General features: G+C 38.0%; 1 protein-coding gene across 1 annotated transcript in view; it reads right to left on the bottom strand.

Moving 5' to 3' along the window:
- The window catches only part of USF3 (upstream transcription factor family member 3), a 29507-nt gene extending 13025 nt beyond the window's left edge, over positions 1-16482 (bottom strand). The window contains exons 1-4 of the mRNA XM_044666774.1: positions 16249-16482; positions 4071-4201; positions 3098-3162; positions 2519-2547 (exon numbers count right to left, since the gene is read on the bottom strand). Coding sequence (XP_044522709.1) covers positions 2519-2547; positions 3098-3162; positions 4071-4079 — 103 coding nt within the window. The 5' untranslated portion in view covers positions 4080-4201; positions 16249-16482. The remainder of the gene's footprint in view (positions 1-2518; positions 2548-3097; positions 3163-4070; positions 4202-16248) is intronic.
- Positions 16483-16488: the final 6 nt, after the last annotated feature.

Raw genomic sequence — 16488 nt, 5'->3', positions numbered from 1 at the left:
GCATAGGTGTCCTAGGCATGACTCTAAAGCCTGCCCTCTCTCAGTTCAGGTTCAATGCTGGGATAAAATGAGGTCCTCACTGAATAAAGGAGGCTTACTTTGTTCAAATCCAGTAAGATATACATCTCATAGCTTCTCTGGACATGGTTTCCATTGCCTCCAGATAAGCACATCAATGTATAGTGACTCCTGTGGTCTTAGGCAACCACCAAGTCTGAGAAGCACACTTTTCTGCTACCAGGGCAGGAAGCTGCACCAGGAAGCAGAGACCAATCAGTATCCATGAGAGGAGAAAGTCAAGGAAGTTCAGTGAAGTCAGGGAACTCAGGGACACTGTGTCAAGAACACCGTGGTTCTATCACAATTGGTAACGCCTGTTTTATGTGTTTAATTTTGCTGCTTCCTAATCTATAGCTGAGAACATCAATTATTAACTGGCCTCTAATTACTTCCTCATGAAAGGCTGCTTCACTGGCAACCCCTTAAACTCCAATAAATTAACAAGGCTGGAAATCAAATCAACAAAGTAAAGCATTCCCTTGAATTTCTTCAATTGCCAGGCAATAGATGCACTGAAGATATTCAGAAAAAGATTTTTGATAAAGGGATAAGGAAAATGTCAGGACCTGTGATTTCAAGGATACAGAGAACTCCCAGTTGAGGAAACTTCCTCTATTAATATAGCTTGGCATCTAGCCTTGACCATTCTACCCTCCTAATCTCATATATCCAACTGCCTTCTGGACACCTAGATGACCAGCAGACATCTTAAATTCAACTGCTGAAAACTCAACTCATTATCTTTCCCCAAAAACCTTCCCCTTTTCCAAATTTCCCTATTACTCTTAAGGGCATTGCCATACCCCCAGGGGTCCCAGGCTCATGGCCTAGGTATCATTCTGAACTCTTCACTCCCACCCTCTCTATCCAATCAGTTACCAATTCACAATCCTGTTCTCCTCTGACACAGCCATCACTCTAGTTCAGGTCCAGATTACTTCAAGCTTTAGGACTATTGTTCAGTCTCCAAGCTTTGAGTCTCTTTCCACACTTCAGTCCATCCTCCACTTAGCTATCAAGATGATCTGTCAAGTTGATGGAGCAGGCAACTGGCACAGTAGATAGAGTGCTAGTCAGGAAGAGCCAAGTTCAAATCTGGCCTCAGATGCTTATTAGCTATGTGACGCTAGGCAAGTCATTTATTTGCCTCAGTCTCCTCAACTATAAAATGAAGATAATTATAAGATCCATCTCCCAGGGTTACAGTGAGAATCAAATGAAATAATATTTGTAAATTGCTTAGCACAGCATCTGGCACATAGTAGATGTTATAGAAATGCTCATTTCTTTTCCCTCTTCCTGAAGTGCAGGCCTGACTATTTAACATATTCCAATGGCTCACTGTGGCTCTAGGATCAAATATAACATCCTCTGATGTTCAATCATCCTGTATGTGTGTGTGTGCGTATACTTTCTTTTTTTTTTGTATTCTCAGTGGTTAGCACACTGCTTGGCAATACAGAAGGTGCTTAAGAAATATTTGCTAGCTAACTGATTGGAAAGTCACCTGAGACACAAGATGTTCAGTGGCTTTGTCCAAGGTAGGAGAGCCAGGATAGCAAGACTTGTTGATTTCAAGGATGTCTCTCTACCATATACTGCCTTTCTTTTGATGAAGATGAGGGGAAAAATGAGAAATATTCACTTCTCTCCCTCCCTCTGGTAATAGACAGTTTTTTTTTAAAAGAGGCAAAAACAGAACATATAATTGAAGTCCAAAGTGTTTTAACACTAAAGATATTTTTCTGCCAGGAGAATAGTAATCTCCTACTGGACCATTCACAAATTTCCCTGCACCAGTAGGGAAACAGATCCTGATTCTTCAATGGAATGATGAGGAAAACCTTAAGAAAAAGAAGCTTTTTTCTGGCTCTGTACACCAATGCAGATAAAAGTTATTCAGTCTGAAGCATTATAAGTAAAAGCAAGAATAACCCCTCTGTTGCTTATAGTATCTTTCAGAATGGTCAAACTCTACAACATGAAAAAATATATTAAAATTACCTAACATAAATAAAATTCTGAGGTGCTAGGGTATCCCATCTCCACCTTCAATAATCAATAAATACAGTATTCTGCATTCAGGATCTGAATGCTTATAATATGTATCCTGTAACACTCTTTTCCCTCCTACTACATATGCACCTTTCAATTACTTTGGGATTTTCTCAATTGATAGTATTCATTGAAGTCATTGGAAACAACAGATTCTGAGGCTTTATTAGCCTTTGGATTTCAGTATTTAAAAAAATAGTGAGTCAGAAAAAGGTTACTTTTTTCTTCCTCAACACTTTGGAGTCCTTTATAATAATTAAATACAGATAAGCTATACATTTCCATGAGTAAATGAGCAATTATTCTAGGCTTCAGAGTATAAAATCTTGCCTTCCAAAGCCAATACAACTTTATTCTGAGTGTGAGAATGCCAAATGTAAAAGTGAAACTCCTATATTCTTACCTGCATTATGTGTCTCCCGATTTTTCTTTCTGTAACAAAAGGTATAAAATAGGTTGCAATAAAAACAAAGGGCAATCATATAAATGAGTAACTGATTTGTCATATAAGAAAAAAAATCAAAATGAAGATAAATTTCTCTAGCAAGTATTGTGGTCTGAAAACTCCGAAAGGTAGATATTTCATTGTGAATTAGAAGCCATAATACTGGGAGGGGTTTTGTTGTTGTTATTGTTATTGTTTATTTGGCACCAGCACCTAGCAAATGGCTTTACATATTAGGCACTTAATTAAACAAATATTTGTCAAACACTTTCTTCTTCTCAATAGGGATATGGGGGACTATGGAGAAGGAATGTAGTATATGCTGGCTGGCTGTTGCATACAATCACTTTGCCAGTTGGCTTTGATTAAATGGTTTTCTTTGTAACAAAAAAGTCAACAACCCAGAGGAAGAGAGATATTAAGGAAAAATAACTGGCATAGAAATAAATGATAAGAATAAAAAAGAATTTGAAAAGAAAAACAAAATAAATGCTTGTTATAAAGAGCAGAATGGTTGTCTCCACACTAGTTCCTTACCGGTGCTGCTTCTTTGTAGGAGTTTCATTTTCGGTCATCTCTGGCATGGTTATAGAGAGGAGGACCTGGGAGAATATGAAAAGATACACTGATAATTAAAAACTTTCCAGAACTTCCCAACACAGAAAACTGCCTTGAATTGGAATAGCAGTGTTTTACTGTGTGCCTATTCTGGGGAAGGAATCATGCCAAGTGTTTCAAATACAGTCATAAGGCAATCTCTTTAAGGAGCTTATGGCTTAGTTGGAAAGATAGAATATAAACAGAAAAACACAAGGTAGCATATGCTAAGTGTGAAATGAAGAGTAAAGGCAACAAGTACTAGAAGAGTTCAGAAACAGACTTCTCGGGGCTAGATGAGCTGAATAAAGCTTCATAGAGAAGATAAAACTGAACCTTGAAAGACAAGTTGAGATGAGAGACAGAAAGGAGAAGGCATTAATTAAAATCCTTGTGACATTCTCCTGGGTACTGTACTAATTAAAATGGCAGTTCCTCTCCCACTAAAGCTTGACAGTTTAAATTTTCAAACAAATGTTTAAAAAGATGAAAAAAAAAACTTTTCCAAATAGACATTTCAAATTTTGGCCTAGATTGGTGGGATAAAAGAAGAATAAGGTAAGGATGGATTTAAAGGAAAATAGTCATGAGTAAAAAATGACTGAGGTTGACCAACCTACTTCCAGAATGAAATAACATTAAGTACTAGAGAAATTCAGGGAAGGAAGAATCTATCTGAACTTGGACAGTTGGAAGAAAGCTTAAAGGAGAAGGTAAAATTTGAATTAAGCCCTCTTGGAAGGTTATATAAGTAAACCAGCTTCAGGAGGAAAAGTGTGTTCAAGAACCATTTCCAAAAGCTTGTTATATAGCTCCAGCTCAATACTAGTAAAGCCATTAATCACCTAAAAATAATGCATTGGTAGAAAACCTTAGAAATCATAATGCCCAGCATTTAAGGATACTAGATCACCTTTCTCATCCAAAAAGGCTCACAGTATTTCTTCACTTTGGATTTCTGGTTTCCAACTTCTTACTTCTGTTTCTGATCCATATGTATCATCTTCTGCCAGGAGATTGTCTATATATTATAATTTCTTCTTACTATCAAAAGGAAAAAAAATAAGAGAATGTTTACAGTTTCTGGGTCTGACAGAAGAATATAGGATAAGGGTCAGTACATATATGCCAAGATAACATGCAGGTTCTAGTATTCTGTCTAGGACTAAAATTGGACTTTCTACCTACCCCAGTTCCCCAGTGACCATCAATTCATATCCACCCATATTTTTCTGAGAACTGATGATATCTATTCCCTGATAGTCTCACCAGTAAGCTGTAAGAAATGGAGTTAGAATCTTAAGGTCATTTGTGAAGGACTGACACTTCAATTAAGGATGTTACAATTTTGACAGGAGAAGTACTAAGTTCTACCTAGCTTCTGCAAATTACAAAGTTAAATTACATGGTTGAAGGGACCTAAAGGGAAAGTGGGCATATACACTCACTAAGTGCCACAAATGAGGTAAAGAGTTCACTTCCTAAAAAATTATAACTCCACTAGGCTCACCATAATCACTTGAGGAACCTCAACACTTCTGTATAGTTGTACTTATAGATATACAATACAGCAGCTAGGGGCCACAGTTGATAGAATACCTGGCCTAGAGTCAGGAAGAATCCAGAAATTTTTCTTAAGTTCAAATCTGGCCTCAGACACATACTAGCAGTATGACCCTGGGCAAGTCACTTTACCCTGATGGTCTGAGTTTCCTCGTCTGAAAAATGAGATGGGGAAGAAAATGGCAAACCATTACAGTATCTTTGCGGAAAAGAAAATCACAAAAGTAGTCATGGAGAGACAAACACGACTAAATAATAACATAGATACATAACCTGAGTAGTATTTCTCACTATAAAACTATTTTTCAAGTCTTAGTCATCATATTGTCACGAGTCAGTCCATGAAGTAAAAAAGTCCTTTCACTAATCCTCTTGGCATGGAGTTACATTATACTGTAACTAGAGAAACAGAACTTAAATCTGTAATTCTCTTTGACTCCAAATTTGTATTACAAGTCATTCAATTGAGAAAACAATTAAAATAACATTGAATATTATAAATATTTGTCCTGGTGAGTTTTTTATTTGTAGGAATAACTGAACAGAGGGTCATACATATACATATATGTTTATATACATATATGTTTGCATCTGTGTTCCCTCTACAGGACAAGAAAGAAATACTAGATCTGTGATTTTGATAGGTGGAAAAACTTTTAAAGATACTATGAATTTCATCTTATCCACCTGCTGAAATTTATCATTGCTAAAGGCTAAATAATGATATAAAGAAAAGTGAATTATAAACTGCACATTATAAACATTCAACTGGGCGTCTAGGTGGCCGTGGAATGAGTGCTGAACTTGGAGTAAGAAAGATCTAAATTCAAATCCTGCCACTTACTAGCTCTGTTACCCTGGGAGAATAATGCACACCTCTCCATTTTAGCTCTTTCCTCTATAAAACGAAGGGGTGGCCCTCACTGACCTCTAAGGTCCCTTTCAGCTCTAAAGCTATGATTCTATTAAATATTTGTTAAACGATTACATTAGTTCAATGTATTAGTCAATAAACATTTATTAAACTCCTACTATATGCAAGGTGCTATGCTAAGCACTGGGGATACAAAGAAAGTCAATAATAGCCCTGGTCTCAAGGAAGAGAACATAAAATTGGGGGTGGGGGGAGGAGCACAGTGAACCCAATTTTTTAAAGCTGAAAGAGGTGGGAAGGAAAGGCATTCAACAGAGGTAGAGGAAAATAAAGAGGTGGTTTCACTAAATGCCTTCCTTAAAAAAGAATGATCCCGGATGAGTTCTTCAATGTCCTCCCTCAACCCTCTCCAATCATAGGGAGGAAAGGATCTCAGCGGCAGGGGACAATGAGGAGCTGTGAGTTTCTGATTATGACCATACTTAATATAATAGGTATATTCTTGCAGGAAGATGAGTTACTGTAGACATTGATGAAGAACAGGCTTTATTTTAGGATCTACTAATCACTGTTATATTAAATATGGTCATGGTCAAAGATAAAAGTCCCATGGAACCAGGGATAATATTGTTTAATCTTATCTTCTTAGAATCAATACTGTATATTCATTCCAAGGCAGAAGCATGAGCAATGAGGGTTAAGTGACTTGCCCAAAGCCACACAACTAGGAAGTATCTGAGGCCAAATTTAAACCCAAGACCTCTTGTCTCCAGGCCTGTTTTCTATCCACTGAGTCCCTCTGGGTTAATTTTTTAAAAGATGTGTATTGCTATATTGTTTTTATATTCACTTCCTTTCCTAATATATTCTTCTTCCCCCAATAGACTTATACCTTATAACAAAGAATAAGAGGAAAAAAGTTCAGCAAAACCAACCCACCACAACATATGTATGCAGTGTTATACATACTAATATTCCACTTCTATAAAGAAGAGAGGTTTATTCTTATATCTCTTCTTCAGGGTCAAGCTTGGCCATTTTAATTGCATAGCACTGAGCTTCAATTGTTCTGCTGCCATTATTTGTAATGCTCACCATCTGCATGGTTATTGGTTCTGCTTACTTCATTTTGCATCAATTCAGATAAGTCTTTTCATGTCTGCTAGTATTCTTTGTATTAAGTATTTCTAATATCATAGTGATAATACTCCATTACATTTATGTACTACAATTTATTCAGCCATTCTCCAATCAACATGCATATTATTTTGCTTCCAGTTCTTTGCCAACTACAAAGTTATGAATATTTTTGAATATGAGATTTTTCTTTGTCTTTGACTTTCTTAGGATCAAAAGATCTAGACATCCTTAAGTCACTTTCTTAACATAATTCCAGATTTCTTTCCAGAATAGATGAGCCAATTCATAGTTCTTTCCAAAAGGCCTGATTAGTATGCCTTTCTTTCTATAATCCTTCCAACATTGGCAATTCCCATCTCCTGCTATCTTTGCCATTTTGTTGAATATGAAGTGAAACCTTAGAATTGTTCTAAGTTGAATTTCTCTTCTTAATGGCAATTAGGAGCAATTTTTTAACATGGCTTTTAACAGTCTGCCCTTCTTTCTTTTGTGAACTATTTGTTCATATCCTTTAACCATCTATACACTAGGGAATGGTTTGGGGTGTTTGACATTTGCAAATATGTAATACACTTAACTATGACAAATATTATATAGAGATAGATAGATATAGATATAGATATGTATAAAAGTATCCTGGCATCAGTTTCTTATGAGAGATATATTTTTGAAATCTTTTTTTTTTTAAACCCTTAACTTCTGTGTATTGGCTCCTAGGGGGAAGAGTGGTAAGGGTGGGCAATGGGGGTCAAGTGACTTGCCTAGGGTCATACAGCTAGGAAGTGTCTGAGGCCAGATCTGAACCTAGGACCTCCTGTCTCTAGGCCTGACTCTCAATCCACTGAGCTACACAGCTGCCCCTTATGAGAGATATATTTGATGCAGATTTCCCCCAAACTGATCTCTTCTTCTCCTACCTATGTTTTATTAGTGCAAAACTTTTCAATTTCAACTACAAATAATTTTAATTTGTGTACGTGTATATGTGTGTTAAAAGTCATAAAAAATTTAAAACTAAATAAAAAGAATATTACTTTAAAGTTAAGTGAATTTGGGGGCAGATGAGTGGCTCAGTGAATTCAGAGCCAAGCTATGTAACCCTGAGCAAGTCACTTACCCCCCATTGCCTAGCCCTTACCACTCTTCTGCCTTGGGACCAAAACAAAGTACTGTTTCCAAGTTGGAAGGTAAGAGTTTTTTAAAAAACAAATAAAGTTAGTGAATTTGAAGTAAGTGCCAGTAACTTAATGCTCATTTGTTTTTTAAATTGGCAGAACCAAATTCTATTGTAATTAATTGTAGTCTTGACTTCTTAGTTTCAACCAAAAGACTAAAATCCTCAACATATAACAAAATGGGCAATAAATGATAAAAATGTTTACAAGGCTATAGAAGACTGGTCTCAGTGGACCTGGAATGTTCTCTTTGTTCTCAACTGTACATCTCCCAAATGGTTATGGCTCCATCTGGGGCCTCATTATTGGAAGGAACTTGTAAGAGATATCTATCTTGATACTCCCCTCTCAGACAATGTCATTTCTCCCAGACCCTTTAGATGCTTTTTACTTAAAACTTTTCCTATTACTTTATTTATGGCATCAATGCTCTCCAACTGTCCTAACAAGATCACTTATCTCAAGATGACCATAACACATTTCTAACTACACTTATTCTTCCATCTTCTACTTCAATCTTAAAGGAAGACCACATTTTTTGTTCTTTAACACTAAGCCTTCTCCACTGTGGATGACCTACTTCTCTTACCACCACTCTTAATTGCTTAGCAGACTGTCATACTGGCCCCCATTCTTGGTTCACTTTCACCATCTGTTTCTTCTAAGGCTCTTGACTACTACTAGGACTGTACTGACTTCAAGTCAACTAAGTAGTTGTCCAACTATCAATTTGGAGAGCTGTGTACAAGTTGTTTGTTTGTTTTTCCCCTCTCATTGAATATAATAGAGTGAAAAGAAGAGTAGGCTTGGAATTTGAAGGGTTGGGTTATAATCCTGACTCTGCCACCTTTTTTCTGTAGGACCATGGAGAAGTCTCAACCTCTCTAGGTCTCACAGTTCTCATCTATACAATTAGGACATTTAGCTATATCATATCCATGGTCCCCTTAAATCCCATGACCCTCCAACTCTAGAAACTCCACAAAGCAACTAGGGTACTAGTAAGCCCCCTAATTTCTCTTCATTTCCATTCTCAACAGATAATCTTATGTTGATGGGAATGTCTTTTGCCCCATATTTCTCTTCTTCCTCTCCACTGATTTTTTTTCTATTTTTTAAAACATACAGATTTCCCCATGATAGACAAACAAGTACTTAATTCTATCACTTTCTTTAGCCATTATCCAATCTCCTTCACTTTACTGGCCAACTTCTCAAAGGCTTATTACACATACATATACCCCACTCCCTCACCATTTCACAACCGGTAATTTACATTCAGGATTCCTACTCAAAGGAAGCAAATTCCTTAGAGGGCAACAAAGAGTCCCTTGTCACACACACAAAAGGAGACATTTTTGTGTTCCTTTTCTTTTCTACAAAAACTTTTTTGCTAACAACCCACTTCAAAGAAACAAACCCCTCCTCCTTTCATTTCTATTGTTTACAATAATGGTTCTATTTCTCACCACTCGGTGATTCTGCTCTCTTCCTGCCACCTTCATGCAGAGTCAATATTCCCCTTCAAAATAGTATGGTGTAAGAATAAAAGTACTGATTTGGAGCCGACTCAAATTTGAACCCTGGCTCTGCTACTACTTGTGTGATCTTGGATAAAGATGGTTGGACTTGATGAACCCCAATTCCTTCCAGCTCTCAATCTTTTATACAAAAACATTAATTTATGACTTCAATGATTACCTGGGTAGTATTCCCCTAGTATCAAGCACAGGCACACAGCTGGGCCTTAATAAATAACTATTGTAATGAATGCAGTTGATACCTGATGGTCCCTCAATGACTATCTTTCTCATTGGCAATCTCTCTTTATCTACTGGTTCCTTCCCCAATGGCTCCAGGTATCTCCGATTTTGGAAGAAAGAAAACAAAAAATCAACCAACCCTCACTTGCCATTATCATACCCTGGATCTCTTACTTCTTTCACAGCCAAACTTTTGTTAGATGGAAAGAGTGTTAGCTATGGAGTTGCAGGACCAGGGAGGGTCCAAATCCTCCTTCTGTCTTGTAGTAGCTGTGTGACCTTGCGCAAGTCACTTAACCTTTGGGGGCCTTTGTTTTCTCATCTACAAAATGAGGAGGTTGACCAATACTATTATTCTATCTGAAACCCATATGCTTAGTCAATTGGAACAACTAAACTTGTCTTCCCAGCTTCTAGTCTATTCCCTTTCCCATTTATCCTCCATTCAGCAGTTAAATAAACTTCCTAGGGCACAAATCTTACCACGTTACTGCTTTGATTAAAAATCTTCCATGATTTCCTTTTGTTTTTAGGATAAAATAATGAACTCTTGGCCTGGCATCTCAGTCATTGACAGTCTAGTTATCTATCCAGTCTCTCCATATTACTCTCTTCTTATGCACTCTATGCATAGGCATATATTATACTATTAACTATTCTCTGAAATTGACCCTCCGTGACTTGTTTCTATACATGTGGTGCCCTCCATGCCTAGAATAAATCCCCTCAAATCACTTTTCAGAATCTTTGCCTTCTCTCAAGGTTTACTTTAGGGACCACCTGTTCCTACAAAATCTTCCCGTCCTGTAAAGTGTTTTTTCTCACCACAATTTATCTTCTATTACATCTGTACCTATGTTGTGTGAAGATGGAATTAATCCTCCCTGCCTATTTTTAGATTAAATCACCAAAAGTGTAAACACCACCACATAATTTTCAAGTGGGGGAGGTCTGTGACCCACCTATGCAAGAGTGGGTAAAGAATCAGAATTGACTGATTGCCCCCTGGGCAGTCCAAAGCAAAGCCTTTGTTGTAATTGGTACATGTGAAATGGGAGAAAGGCACAGTAAGTGACAAAATAAATGGTCTTGATAAATTGCAAGGACTTTCGGGGAGCTCACACTCTTGGGCCTGGAACTGGACCTGGAGGAGCTCTGGCTACTTGAACTTGGTGAGACTGTTCTTAAATCTCTCCCTTAGAACTACACCTGGTGAGTGAAAAAGGCTGACTCTCTTAGCTTCCCTGGAGGTACTAGCTTCTGAGGGGCCCTTGTTTAGGAGGAGACCCCGTGGCTAAAACCCTTGTTAATTGACTTTTAGGCTCTCCCTCTGGGCTCTGGAGTCCTGCTGGAGTAAAGCCAAGACTTGAACACATAATCTAGTTCATTAAGCTAGATCTCTTACTCTATCCTCTTCTCATTTCTCTACTTTCACTCTCCCCTATATTTCATAAATAAATTGCTAAAAATCATTTTAGAATTGATATTTATTCAATTCTTGGTGACCATCCCTTTTAATATTCAGTCCAACCAACTTAATTTTTCCCCTTTACATTGTGGCAACCACTTTTTACTCTTTACAATTGGATAACCCCAGGAAAGGCTTCATTTCTGGTTTTTTTTTTTTCTTCCTTATAGCCTAGCACAGAAGTTTCTAAATAGAATTTAAATGAATATCTGTTCAGTTGAATATGACATCCAAATCCATATCTCTAGTTTTGGTCTTACCCAACCCATCCCTTAAATCAATTTGTCTTCAAAACATTTCTACTTGGACATCATGTAACTGTTTCAAACTCAAAATGTCCCAAACTGAGATTATTCTTCCTTCTAAAACAACCTTACTCTGAATTTCCCCATTTTGGTCAACATTGCCACTTTCTGATTTATCTTGGTCAGAGTTTTTCTTCAATTTCTCTCTCACCAATTCCTGACAATTCTTCCTTTCTAATCTTTCTCAGGTTTATCTTTTCTATCCACATCCATCAATTAAGTCCAGGCTCTACTAATTTCATTCTAGATTACTCAAATAGTTTAGTATCTCTTCAAAAGTCTCTTCTCTCTCTCTCTTCCCTGAAAAAAATAGAGTCCTATTCTCCATCATCACAATTGTCCTAAAACACGATTTCCTATCATATCACTACTCTGCTAAAAAACAAACAAACAAAAAAACCCAACAACTGTTTTCCTCTCCTACCATCTATTGGATCAAAACTGATGGTACTCATCCTAGAAAACAAAATGCTACATAAACTAGCTCTTCCTTCCCAACCTTACACCCAAGATTTCCCATTAAATATCCTCTTACTCACTGGGAGCAGTATCTTTACAGACCTTTACTCTTCTTTTGTTTGTTTTTGTTCCCCAACTGAAAAGTTCCACTGCACAGTTTATCCAAATCCTATTAAAAATCATCCCAAATCCCATCTCCTTCACTAAGCCCTTACCAACTCCAATTTATACAGATCTGTTTTTTTTCTCACCACCTGTGTTACCTTACTACAAAATTTGGGCACTATCCTATAAAAATATAAATTGTTCTTTTGCTATTTCATGCTTATCTATCTCATCTCCATAAATAAACTTGTAAATGTCTCAAAAGACGGGGTCTCAAGTCCTTTTTTACATATATACAACTAGTTCTAAGTATGTGCTCCATAAATATTTGCTGAATTGAATGTAAAACATACAATATGTAGGAATTAATAGCGGCTACTTATCACAGTCTACCATTATAATTAGAAGATTAGGCCTTCTGAGGCAATGCAACTGCAACCATATGTAAAATTTAATGAGAAAAGGAATAATCATCCAACTGGACAGTTAATAGCCTTACTCTTAGGAGACATTCCACAAGCGCTTCATTGATTACAAGAGCTAACCTTTGGAACTCTGGATGAAAGATTCCATGTGGACATATGGGTAGAGAGGGAAAGGACAAGATAGAACTGAGGGGATCTGTCCATAACCCACTGCTTAATCCCCAAGCACAGAACAACTGAAGATAAGGGACATCATAAGACTATTTCATTGCAGAAGCCAGCTAATACCAAGTTATCTTGCTATTCTTAACTTATGCCAGAGGGCAGGAATGTGTTTTCTGAAGTACTCTTTGTACACTTAGCCCAGCAATTGGAAAATTAAGTGCTGAACATTTTTTTTAAAGGGGGATGAACTAATTATATTATCATTGTTAGTTAATCTTTATGAAAGCTATACAAATATCATTGACAACAAAGGCCTCAGCATAAATTGCTAAACTTTATTTTTAGGTACCTCAGGGAGGATTCTAATTACCCACATCTCAATTCATACATGTCTTGCACTTCTATGATCTGCCGAGACCCTAGATTCCACAGATCCCTTTTTTGCAGGAAGAACTTGATTACCCTACCACTGGTGCAATCCTCACCCTTCACCCTCCAAATCTCATTCAAAGATTATCATTGCTACCTTATTCTGCTTCACTTGGACTTCCTGTGACTCAGGGTTCTGGGCTGCCTCGGGTAAAATTCCCTCATTCCCTTATCCCTACCCAAGTGAGTCTCACATCCTATGCCCCAAACTGACTCTTACTATATATCCTTCTATTGTGATCTCTGGCATACACTCGTAGCTTCTCACCTCCACGTTAACAAGTTACTCTCCATATTAGACATAAACCCTCCCCCTGAAAATATTTTGTATTTAATTTCCTTTGTACATATTGCTTCCAAATAGAATATAAACTCTACGAGGACTGGAATAATTTTATTTGTCTTTGTATTCCTAGCATCTAGTACAGTGCCTAGCACTAAGCAGACATGTAATAAAACTTTTTTGAACTGAATTCAAAATGAAAGAATTAGATGAAGAACTCCAAAGATACCTTAATCACACTAAGCCAAAAGCGTAATTTCAACCAGAAAATCCCAACAATAGCAAGTAGGCTCAAAATAGAACAAAATTTTGATAAAAGTTTGATAAAACCACTGAACTTTAACAAAATTAAAATATCAAAGCATATGCTAAAAGCTGTGGAAGACTTGAAAAATTATTAGATTTGTTCCTTGCTCTCAAGAAACATATAGTCTAGTTGAGAATTAAGAACATGATAAGTTAAATAACAATGTTCAAGAAAAGAAATGCCAAGTAAATGCTATAGAAAAATGCTAGAGAAATGCCCTAAAAGTCAAGAAATTTCAATCTCTATGACTTAACTGTGGGACATTGGTAAAAACACCTTACTTCTCAAAGTCTTTATCTGCAAAATTAGGGTGTTAGTCTATATAATCCCTAAAATACCTGTTAGCTCTAAAATTCTATGACCTTAATTCACAAAAGAAATAACTGGATTCCAGTGATCTGGGAAGACTTTTCAAGGGAAAAGGAAGGATTTTAAGGATGAAAAAGCTAAATGAAAAAACAAAACAAAACAGTATGGTATTCCAGAAAAAGGGAAATGATATGAACAAGGTTGAAAGAGCAGTTTGAAAAGTAATTTCTGGGGCAGGTAGAAAAAGCCAGGCTTGGAGAAAGGAGGTCCTGGGTTCAAATGTCACCTCAAAATACTTTCTAGCAATGTGACTCTGGCAAATCACTTAACCCCCAATTGCCTAGACCTGACCACTGTATTCTAAGACAGAAGGTAAGGGTTTAAAAAAAAAAAGTAATTTGTGAACTAAGATTGAGCCTCTCTTTATATTCAGACACTAATGAAATGGCTACCCACTTATTCTTATTTATGATGGTCAATTTAGATATTTTTCTCTTGTACTGAGAGCCTTTTTTCCTTATTGAAACTATACTGACTTTTAGTTCAGTGACAGGTTTCATGTGTATTGTCTAAGAACTAGCTCAATTTGAAGAAGTCTATCGTAAAGAGCTGGCTACCAGGTGAAATTTTTTTTTTTACATCAACTTATGCCATCTCCTGAAGGTGTGTAAAGGCTATAATCTGTATCAGGGGAGAAGAACCCACATGTATAAAATCACAGTTCTTTGAAAATATTAAAATACAGAAAACAATGCTACGCTATGGGTATAGAAAAAAGTGGTCAATTCTTTTTGCATGATTGGTTCCCTTACTGCACAGTGTACGTTTTCAGAATTGCTATTTTCAAGGCATCTCTGACAAGTAACACAAAATTACTATTTCAGAACTATGGTGAATACATTTGTCAATGATTTTCCTATACTATATACAAGTATGAGTCAGACATACCATAAAAGTCCAGTTTTTTAACTGTTTCCTTTAAAAACAGGGAAAATTTAGTATCTAAGAATACATGCCATATTGCCATGAGTACTCTTGATATCTACCAATCTATTCCAATAAGCACTTAAAGTCATTCAACAACCTACTATTAAGAGGTAAAATGATTTTTAAAATATTTTAAAGCATTTCACAAAAATAAAGTGATATTAATATGAAGAGGTTCTTGTTTGTGCCCCCTCCTATACTATACAACTCTCCAATTATATAAAACATGGTGTTTAGCTGAAAAAACTCAACAGGGTAGTGTGGAGATTAGGTCAGTTTGCTGAATTCAAGAAAAGACCTGTTTTTCTTCTTAGAAGAAAGCTATAATGCAAGCTGTCTTACCAATTTCGTTCAATCTAATTCATGAATCTGGTGCCCTGCTTCACTTACTATATAAAAAAGAACCAGCTCACTTTAACTTTCAGACTGTATGTTGGTCAAGTTTGTCTCTCTTGTGTTCTATGTGGCACTCAGTAAGCTGTGTATGCTTAAAGAACAATATGGTAAATAGATAAAAGACGGACATAAGGAGTCAGTCCCACAGTATAAGGAGGCATGGGGATGAGCCGAAAGAAAACATCCAGAGTTAAGAGATGAGAGATCCATGAGTAATCGAATGGAGTGAAAAGGAAATTTAATTTTGTAATTTTCCTTGTTTTGCTTTTCTTTTTATCCCCAGAGCTTAGCTCAGTGCCTAATACATACTTTACTTCATGAATGCCTGTTGACTGACTGACACAGGAGTTCAGTTTCAGGAACTAAAGAACTGTCTGGAGGAAGGAGACCCCGGGAGTTAAAGAACAAACCCTAAGTGCAAGTCTGAGAAAGGTGGGTGTGCAGGAAATTCAGAAATCTAGGAAAGATTGCAAAGAAGGATGCTAGAGAAGTAAAGGCCATTCAAAGCCAGTATCAAAGCACCTCGGACAGGTGTGGGGGGGAAAACAGCCCATCGGAAACCTCTCAGAAGGATAGGAAGCTGGGTGCGGTAGGGCCCAGAGATTGGGGGGGGGGGGGGGCAGAGTGGCAGAAATTTACCTTTCTCCTAGAAAGGAAAGCAGGAATGGGCAGCATTAAAGGAAGAGGGGCAGCAGGGGAAAAAAGAAAGGCGTCCCCATGTTCAGCCCCCCCCCCTCCATTAAACCCAGGGTCTTCTCCCCTGCCTCGGCCCCCGTGCCCCGGGGAGGATCACACTTGGTTTCTCCCCTCCTCACTCAGGCACAGCCCGGAGAGAGAGTAAGGGGAGGGGAGGGGAGGGGGGGCAAGGAACCAGAGCTGCCCGGCGCAGTCCTGGGGGCGGCGGCGGCTGACAGCGGTGCCTCCCTTCGCACACTCACCGGCCGGCAGGGCGCTCCTGGCCGCAGCAGCAGCTGCCCCAGCCCCGGCCATGATCCCCGGCGGAGGACGGGGTGAGGGGGTGTGTGTGTGTGGTGGTGGGGGGAGGTGTCCGGCCGCTGGGATGGGTCCGTCCGTTTGTCCTTCCCTTCGCCTCGGCCTCCTCCGGGGCTGGGGGAGCGCGGGCCCCGGCCCCTCTCCCCCCGCCCCCAGCCGCCCCTTCTTGCGGCCGCTAAGAGGCC

Source organism: Gracilinanus agilis, chromosome 3, assembly GCF_016433145.1.
Source record: "Gracilinanus agilis isolate LMUSP501 chromosome 3, AgileGrace, whole genome shotgun sequence".
NCBI lineage: Eukaryota > Metazoa > Chordata > Mammalia > Didelphimorphia > Didelphidae > Gracilinanus > Gracilinanus agilis.
This window is presented reverse-complemented; position numbering and strand designations above follow the sequence as displayed.